We start from the raw sequence: 8,816 nt of genomic DNA on the forward strand, positions 1-8,816 counted from the left end.
AGTGTCATTCACGTATTTGAAGTGCTTTTTAACGCTGCTGAACAAGGAGCCTTTTACTCTCCATTTCAGGAAGCTGCGGTGGGGGGTCGGGGGGGGTGACACCAACCTGTCACAGCTATTTGGATGATAATCATCCCTTTTTTGCTGAGGCTGCACCTGATATTCTGCGCACCCACAATTTTTTTTTCTTTTTCGGAGGAATAAAATCTTTGGTAAGCAGAATGATTTGGCACTGTTGAGAACGAAACACGGGTTCCCATTGAATTTTAGCTGAATGTTAACTAAATTTTTTATATAATATATGATATATAGCAAGGGGCGGCCTGGTGGGCGAGTGGTTAGCGCGTCGACCTCACAGTGCAGAGGTCGTGGGTTTAATCCCGCTCCGGCCTTCCTGTGTGAAGTTTGCATGTTCTCCCCGGGCCTGCGTGGGTTTCCTCCGGGTGCTCGGGTTTCCTTCCACATTCCAGAAACTTGCATGTCAGGCTGATTGAATATGGTACTCTAAAATTGTCCCTAGGTGTGCGTGTGAGCGCGGATGGTTGTTCGTCTCTGTGTGCCCTGCGATTGGCTGGCAACCGGTTCAGGATGTCCCCCGCCTACTGCCCAAAGATGGCTGGGATTGGCTCCAGCACCCACCGTGACCCCCGTGAGGATAAGCGGGTTAGAAAATGGAGGGAAGGATATAATATGTATGTTGAAAAGAAGCTGTAACTCACTAATTTGTCAACCAACAAAATAAAACATGCTTCGGGAGTGCTCCACTATCTTCTGTAAGAGCTGAAGTCTCACCCGATTGATTTGAAGTTGTAATTGTACACCTTCAATCGCACGGTGTTTGACTTAGGAGGTTTCATCGTACTTCTTGGATCGAGGTGGTGGTGATTAAAGACTTGATCTGAATGCACAAACGCGTACTTTTTTGCTTTCGGGCTCTCAGCAGTGATTTGTGCTCTTAATATTCATCGTTCAGCACCAAGGGCGAGTGACTCACCTTGAGGGTGTGCTAAAAGCCAAAGGGTGCATCTCAATGCTTTGATACATGTTCCTTCACCCTTTTTACCCCTTTTTCTCCGTTTTGTGCGCAAGTTTCAGACTTTTTACTATTTGTGGACAACAGCAACATACTGTACTTTGAAGCTGCAGAATAGACGGTATGAATAATGTAGTTACAAAAGTCTGAAGGGTCTCATGAAGTGAAACTGAAGTCACTTGATTTGCATTTCATATCTTCAGCAGCTCTCAGACATGCACCCACACATGCACAGCTAATGTTAAGTGAGAAAAGGTTTTCATATTCACCTAATGCAAGGGTGTCAAACTCATTTTTGTCGCGGGCCACTTTGGAGTTACGTCTTCCCTCGCAGGGCTGTTCCGACAGTGAAGCTGAACAAATGTTTACGGAATCATCTCATCGTATTATTACTTGTACACAATAAATTGATGGATTACAAATTTTGTAATCACTCAAGTAAACTATCTCTTTGTTCCATTGGGTTTGACGTTTCTTTTATTCCAGACAATGGTCTCTTTTGACAAAGAGAAAAACTCTTACCTAGCTGACAATTTTGGCTCTCACTTCAACCTTCGTCGTACCTGTCACTGCTTCCTTGTGACTCGTTTTAAACACAGCTAGCGTATTTTCCGCACTAAAAAGCGCACCTAAAAGCCTTTCATTTTCTTAAAAGCTCACGGCGTGCCTTAAGATCCGATGCGCCTTGTATATGGTCATTACGGTAATATTTCGACCCAAAAATGGCTCCTTGCTCGAGACATGCTAACAACGCAGAGTTCAAACTTAAGGCGATCGGTTTGAACACGGAAATAGAGCAGCGGCAAGAGAGTTCAACGTTAACGAATCAATGTTATAACTTGCTGTTGGTTACGTGAACTGTGTCGCTGCTTTATTAAATACGTTTTACTGACATCTGATCGTTCTGTTGGCATTTCCTTTAGCGTAGCGCCATCTAGTGGATCATTGTAGATTGTGTCTTATAATGCGGTGCGCCTAATGTATGAAAAAAAATTAAAAAATAGGCCATTCATTGAAGGTGCGCCTCAAAATCATAATTTGTGTGTTCGATTATTGTTCAAGTGAGTGTTAAACAGGGGAACAAAATGATTGCAAAATGTCAACGTTATTTATTCCATGTGACAATTTGACATTTCGGTACAGACTTTCGCAAGGACCATGGAAGTTGACACATGAATTGCTTTAGCGGGCCACATTAAATGATGTGGCGGGCCGTATCTGGCCCCCCGGCCTTGACTTTGACACCTGTAACCTAACGTATATGTATGCAAAAAATATTAATTGAAGCAAATGAAAATGGGCCCTCACTTTGCGAAGCTGTTGGGTCAGTATCTGTGGGTGCTGTGTATGTATCCACTGCCAAGTTTCATCACAAATCCTTCATTGGGCATACTGCATTCTCAGACGGCCTCCTCATCAGTGACTCGCTTATTCTCCTTATTTGCAGCGTGCATCATCAAATCCCCTCCAACTCGATGCAAATCGATCCAACAGGCATCCGTTTATTCTCGCCCTCGTCTCGAATCTGGCTCTCCTCATTTCACTTTATTCAGCGCGGCCGGAAATCCAATCAGAGTCCAATCGACCATATCTGTGAAATATTTTGTTGGCTTTGGTTGACAGCAAAATGGAAGCATTTTGGTTACTGTGGGCCTCTTGTTTATCAGAAATAGACAAAATCCAAATGAGGGGAACGTTCAGAAATGTAATTTGCTCTCCACTGTTAACTAACAAATTTTTCTCCAAACACGTTTCTGAGGTTCACGAACAATGTTTCCTGACATCCATGCGGAATGCTCACACAGTGTCAACGTCATTCATTCCTCTGGTCGTGGATTTCAGATGTCTTTGTTTTTTGCTACGCATTTGTCCTCAGTAGCCCGAGAATGTGGAATGTGCAAGCAACGGCGACATGAAAAAGCTCATGTTTTTGGTTTGTCTTTCTGCTACTTGCTAGAGCAGCTGCTGTGCACAGCGGGTTTGAGAAAGTGGTTCGAGCTAAACGGAGAGATCGCACTCACCCAGCCGCGCCATTTAAAATGGCAAAAAATAGCGCCAAAGGTTAGGCCAAGTTTGAAAGCCGTCTGCTCAGTGGCCATCTGAGATGTGTACGCAGCACTTTGACAGGAAATGACATGAGCATATGCGGATGATCAACAGTTTTTTTTCCTCCCTCATTTTTATTTTGTTTTGATCTTTTCTTCTTGCTATTAGTGGATACAATCAATACATATACACATAGATTAAATAATATACAGTATCAAGTTTTGGCACAAATATTTTTTGCCTATGGGCTACACTGCAAAAAAAAAAAAAAATCATTTTGGAAAGTATGCTGGGAGGTCTTGTCCATACATGTCCCCCATGATACTGGCCCACAGGCTTCCTGTATGCTGTGTGTCACTCCTTACTACTGACAATTTACTTTTTTTAAAAAAATTTTGATGTGCCGACTGTCATGTGAAAGTGATACAACAGCAATTGGCAGTATTTGTAAAAACTGGGTAAAATATTGTGCAAACACAACACATTTATTCAATCATGTAATAAATCACACATTAGGTAACAGTAACTCGCTCAGATAACCTCCTACGGGCCCCCACTGACCTCATCAGGTCCAGACACATTAAACACGCAAGCAGAGTTTACAGCTACTGCATTGGCATTTTTGTCTGGCAGGCAACATACAGGTGGAAGTAACATTTTAATAATTCTCTTTAGCTAATATTAATTTACTAAACACTTGGCTTGGGTTTACCTTAGCCAAAATTAAAATGTCTACATTTGGTCTAAGTGCAACCAACTTCCACATTCGGAAAAAACAGAATGAAGCACTATTCTCCGGCCCTGTCAAACCCTGGCAGAAGAACGGGATAAAGCACCTGGATCTTTAATCTACATTTAGTTTTGTCTTTTTACATAATGTCTTTAAGAGCTACCAAAGATAACGAGATCCCATGGTAGCTTGAACTTCTGGCCGAAGACACAAACCACAATGAAAACAACCCAGGCTCAAACCGTCATATCCTCAACCTGTTGTGATGTTCTAATTATCATGACAGGAAGTCTGTTCTATGGATTTGGTCGAGCGATGTTGTGCGTGTACAGGAGCATGCTCAGTGCTCACACTTGAATTTATTTCAGAACGTATTTTCTATTTATTTAAAAACATTGTCTAAGTGACACTCCTTTTTTTGGAATAATTAAACCACTTAAAGGTCAAGAAACTGCAGTCAGGTTGAGGATTTTTCCCCCCTTATTACTTAATCTTGCAGTCTCCCACAACACAAGCGGTCACGAAACGAATTAAAGTATATGTCAAGGCACCAAAGTACACTCTCTGACATTTTATTAGGTGGCGTGTTTTGTGATTTTTGTCTCATAACTCAAAATGAAATAAAATATGACGCGGCTCAATCAAGACGGAAAAATGATTTGCGCTACGGCCCGCCGTGTCGCTTCAAAAGTATGAGGGAATTGTTTATTTGTGTGCAGTTGTCTGTGGTTGTCAGAGTTCATCATTTCTTAAGAAAACGAGGGACGGGCTCCTTTTGTCGACCTCGTGCGCGTGTATCTATATCTGTGTGTGTGTGGGTGTGTGTGTGTGGCGTGGGGGCGCGCGTAACGCTGGTGAGGGCGGTCGCAGACGCGCGCACGGCTCACTCAGCAGCCAGACGCACGCGGAGAAGACGGCGGATCGCACGCCTCGTGTTTCCAAGCTCCATGGCTCGGCAAATGCGGCTCGTTAACAGGTGGACGCAATTCGCTTAAAAGAAATTGCAAGCAACCTCCGTTGGGAGACCCGCCAACAGTTTTCCTCCTTTTCCCGGCGCGCTCGGAGGAAGACGAGAATTTAAACCAAAAAAAAAAAAAAAATGAAGAGCAAAAACCGCGCAAGCTTAACCGACTCCCGGGAGATGGACGGCTCGTACGACCCGCTGACGGGTGAGTGCTTTCGGCCTTTGGGCCACCGCCGGGCGTTGTGTGCTCGAGCAAAAGATTCAATATGGTTTCGGTCGGTCCTCTTAATTAACTCCAGGTGGTTGATCGCTCGTACCTGTGTTGCACAAGTTCCTATTTAAGTTGAAATGTAGGGACTGGTTGGCCGATTGGGTAGAATACAGAGGTTGGAGGTTCGAATCCGTGCTAACTGTGTGGAGTTTGCGTCTTCTCTCCTGTGCTTGGCCTCTGGTATTCAATAAAACGTCTTTCATTGATTAATTGAAGACTACTTCATGCCCGTTGTTTGTCTGTGCAGAAAGTGCTCAGTGATTGATTGGTTCATGCATGGCAACCAGTCGAAGGAGAACACCGACCCCCAAGGTCATTAAAGATGAGATAAGAATACCTTTATTTGTCTCACAATGGAGGAATTCCCAATTTACAGGAGCAAAATTATGAAAGGGAGAAAGTAGAAGACAAAAATGACATAAATAAAGCATAACATAACATCACATAAATCCTGAATGAATTTGCAAAGCGTCCTACACGTAATTTGAAGTAGAATTGCAGTTTTATTTCTTTAATTTCTTGTCAAAATATTTTAACAACAAATGCGTTGTTGTTTTATGGGATTTTTACGACCATAATACAACAAATAAATAAGTAATTCATCAATGCATTATCGGCCTGAATCACGTGACACTATACGGAAGTGACGCAAGCACTCAAAAGAGTTCAGCATCTGGGAGCAAAACACCAGCCAGCTTCAATTTATTTGCCATCGGGGATCCAAAGAAGCGTATTTGCAGACGGCAATAACATCTACCGGTAAGTTATTGTAGTTGATTAGAGCATTTTGGTTAGCGTTGTGTTGTGTGCCATGTTGGGACAAGCAGTGGTGCAGAACACAGCTGTCCGGCTGGCTGCCTCCTGAGTTGCGGCCTGGCGGTAAATCGCCTCCCTCTGGCTGCTGTGCACTCACGCCAGAGGTTGGTGGGGATTTGCGTGGACAGACAGGTGATTGGCTTGCCGATCACCTACAAAACAACAGAGTATGAACATTTAATGTTCTCAGTGCAAAGTACATGTGGGGAACTGAGATTGAATCGCTAGTTCGGCTCACGCGTTTAAGCTAGCTCATGATAAAGCGTCGATGGGTTCACCTTCGCACACCTTGCCAAAATTCCTTCACAGCATCTTCACTACGACAGGGAGCACAGCGGCAGCGCTTGTTACAACGCCAATGACGTACATCAAACTTAATTCGTCATCGTCTTTGAAGTCAAATTTGTTCGCAGCTCGCCTGCAATCAACTTCTTATCATTTTAATCGCATTCACTCTCCTCCGTTTTGATTTTTGCTTCAAACTGCGATGTAAAATGCTTGTTGTGTTTTTGTAAGAAAGTGGGATTTGATATTTGACACATAACGTCTTATTTTGCTGCTGGGTGTCCTCAAGACACGCAGAGTGTACAGTTTGATTTCCACAACTGCGTAACGAGAGTGTAGTCATTTTGAGCCCCGGACGCCCGTCATCGCCTCAGCCTTTCTGCAGTGCGCCATGGCCACCGCTAGAGGGCACATCTTACGTGACTTTCACGAGACGTGAGCTCATCCATTTCATGCGACAACAACAGTTGAACATTATCAGATTACTCTGATCACCCATATTAATTAGAGTAAAATATATATATTTTTAGAAGTATACAATCATCTGGTTGCATGTTGTACTTCCTGAAACTGTCGGTCACTGAATTCCCAATTTACTGCAGCAAAATTATGAAATTAGAAAAGTGAATATATATATATAAACAAAAATATATACATAAATAGAAATGATCAACTATAAATATAAGCATATTAAAAAAGCCATAAATTACAAACCTTGTGATTAATCCATTCGAAGAAGCCTTTTGAGAACGGAATCATACAAAAACCACAGCAATGATTCTCATAGGAAATAATGTCAATTGAATTAATTGGTGCCTTGCACCCAATAATATTAACAGAAAAGTACAGAATAACTATAGTCAAACAGAGAACACAATACTAATGAAATCCGTTCATTGATCCAATGCGTGTCAAATGCAACGAATGGGGCACAAGTTTGCACGTCACCAATGAATTCACACTAGTTAGCCTTCTAAGATAAGCGCTTTAACTGCATCACATTTGCTAACCTGGCAGTTTTTTGATCTCTTGCGCGGCGCCTCTCAGCCTTTGGTCTTTGTGGCTTTGCAGAGTGTCAGCCGCGCAAGCAAGAACTTATGGCTGCATCTGTCTCTTTCGGGACACGAGCTTTCTTTCAGGACATAGTCACTTTTTGGATTCCATAGCTGCTCCTGGCAGTGCGTCTCAGGCTTGCCATACTGAGAGTATACTACAGCGTGTACTCACTTGCATCACCATGCTGGTTCGACCGATGACCCACTGTTTATGGTAATGCAATATGTGCAGCAAAAACACGTTTCACCCCCCCATTATCGATAAAATAATGAACCATATTGAAGGGATGATGAAACCATATTGAATCTATTGCCTATGTGTGTTTGTATAATGTTGGTGACTGCTGTGAACAATTTGAATTGTGATTGTTGCTGACCAGGCTGAGTGGTGGAGTAGGGATGTGGGGTGGGGCGGTGCTTTGGTTCGCACTGAGATAAATGACGAGATGCTTGGAATTGCTTTTTACGCTACGGCTTGACACGCATTAATCCCCTGAAGCTTTTTATCTATGGACTAAACAAATTATTATTCTCTCCGAAACTGGATCTGAATGCTGAAAAATGCTCTTGTAGAAAGAAAAAAAAAAGTGTCTATTTTTTTGTATCCCGGCGTCTTCAGCTATTGTGCAGTTTTGTTATCCTGGCTGCTGCAAGTAATAGGAGAGTATGTGAGAGCACTGCCATTGTGGATTAGTATTGCTTTCTAACGTTTATTGAGCTAAGGTGCACATTTTACATTGCAAAACTCTCTCAGCACACTACCAAACCAAAATATCACGTGAAGGATGTACACGTGGATACACGGCGTAATTGCACGTTGTGCATCAAGTGGAAAGGCATTTCATTGTTCCACCTGTCACTGTACATCACTGGCAAAGACAGATGACCAAAGGCGCATTGTTTGTGATAAATCAATAATGATTTTCAGACCAATAAAGTGAGACTGAGTAATTTCCTGTGGCACATCTGATGATCTGTCCTGAAAGTATTCGTGTGCCAAATGTAATTGGAAATTCCTAGATTAGTAAATGGTGTGATCTTTTGATATCCTTGCCTTCGTTGTGAGTCTCTGAGGGTGTAGTAGTACACTCGCCTGACTTGTGTGCGGGCGGCGTGGGATCGGTTCCCACTCAGTGACGGTGTAGATGTGGGTGTAAATGGTTGTTTGTTTCTATATGTGCCGTGCGACCGACTGGCGATTAGTTCAAGGTGTGGTCTGCCTTTCGCCTGACGTCTGCTGGGATAGGCTCCAGCACCCTCCCGTGACCCTCTTCAGGTTAAAAATGATGGATGGATGGATGATTTTATTGCTTTTCGGCCCGTCAATAAAAAATGCCTATTTTTGTGGCACTCCTAGTAGTGTGAATGCTTGTGACCATAATTAATTACCTTTAGTGGTATACATCTGTGTCCTCTTTCCTATGCTTTATGTACGTTGAACTGGAGCAAAATGTAAATGCTCGTGGGATGAGGAATGCCGTCATTGCCATTTCATGGCTCATTTAATGGCGTGCCGTGTGAGCGTACCTGTGCATCCCACGTCCCCTCAGTGGGCAGACATATCTCTCGTGGGATGCCCCCCCCCCCCCAAAACTTCGGACCCCGTGGGGACAGCA

At 43.2% G+C, this 8,816-nt stretch overlaps 1 protein-coding gene across 3 annotated transcripts in view; it reads left to right on the forward strand.

Annotated features, from left to right (window-relative positions):
* Positions 1-4,619: 4,619 nt before the first annotated feature.
* Positions 4,620-8,816, forward strand: part of LOC109512701 (Kv channel-interacting protein 2) — a 110,214-nt gene continuing 106,017 nt past the window's right edge. For 2 of the 3 annotated variants that reach the window (XM_019864627.1, XM_019864631.1), the window contains exon 1: positions 4,620-4,978. In XM_019864627.1, the coding sequence (XP_019720186.1) occupies positions 4,909-4,978 (70 nt within the window). In that variant the 5' untranslated portion in view covers positions 4,620-4,908. The remainder of the gene's footprint in view (positions 4,979-8,816) is intronic. The other variant, XM_019864633.1, reaches the window with a different exon arrangement.

The sequence above is a fragment of the Hippocampus comes genome, unplaced genomic scaffold (genome assembly GCF_001891065.2).
Source record: "Hippocampus comes isolate QL1 unplaced genomic scaffold, H_comes_QL1_v1.1 scaffold108, whole genome shotgun sequence".
In the NCBI taxonomy this organism is placed as follows: domain Eukaryota; kingdom Metazoa; phylum Chordata; class Actinopteri; order Syngnathiformes; family Syngnathidae; genus Hippocampus; species Hippocampus comes.